Source organism: Plectropomus leopardus, unplaced genomic scaffold, assembly GCF_008729295.1.
Source record: "Plectropomus leopardus isolate mb unplaced genomic scaffold, YSFRI_Pleo_2.0 unplaced_scaffold84530, whole genome shotgun sequence".
NCBI lineage: Eukaryota > Metazoa > Chordata > Actinopteri > Perciformes > Serranidae > Plectropomus > Plectropomus leopardus.
This window is the reverse complement of record NW_024693164.1, coordinates 1-251: the sequence shown is the minus strand read 5'-3', so window position 1 is coordinate 251 and position 251 is coordinate 1. Positions and strand designations below refer to the sequence as shown.

The 251-nt window shown below is 54.6% G+C and overlaps 1 protein-coding gene across 1 annotated transcript; it reads right to left on the bottom strand.

The window, feature by feature from the left end:
* Positions 1-4: 4 nt before the first annotated feature.
* On the bottom strand, positions 5-248 carry LOC121940358 (ubiquitin; the record flags this gene model as incomplete). Its single annotated transcript, XM_042483144.1, has 1 exon — positions 5-248. A coding segment is annotated over one exon (244 nt), but the record flags the coding sequence as incomplete, so codon positions are not given.
* Between the last annotated feature and the right edge of the window lie 3 nt (positions 249-251).

Here is a 251-nt window from a genome sequence, read left to right as displayed (position 1 = left end):
GTGAGGGTCTTGACGAAGATCTGCATGCCTCCACGGAGACGCAGGACCAAGTGCAGGGTAGATTCTTTCTGGATGTTGTAGTCAGAGAGGGTGCGACCATCTTCAAGCTGCTTGCCAGCAAAGATCAGACGCTGCTGGTCGGGGGGGATGCCCTCTTTATCCTGGATTTTGGCCTTGACGTTTTCAATGGTGTCACTGGGCTCGACCTCCAGGGTGATGGTCTTGCCAGTGAGGGTCTTGACGAAGATCTG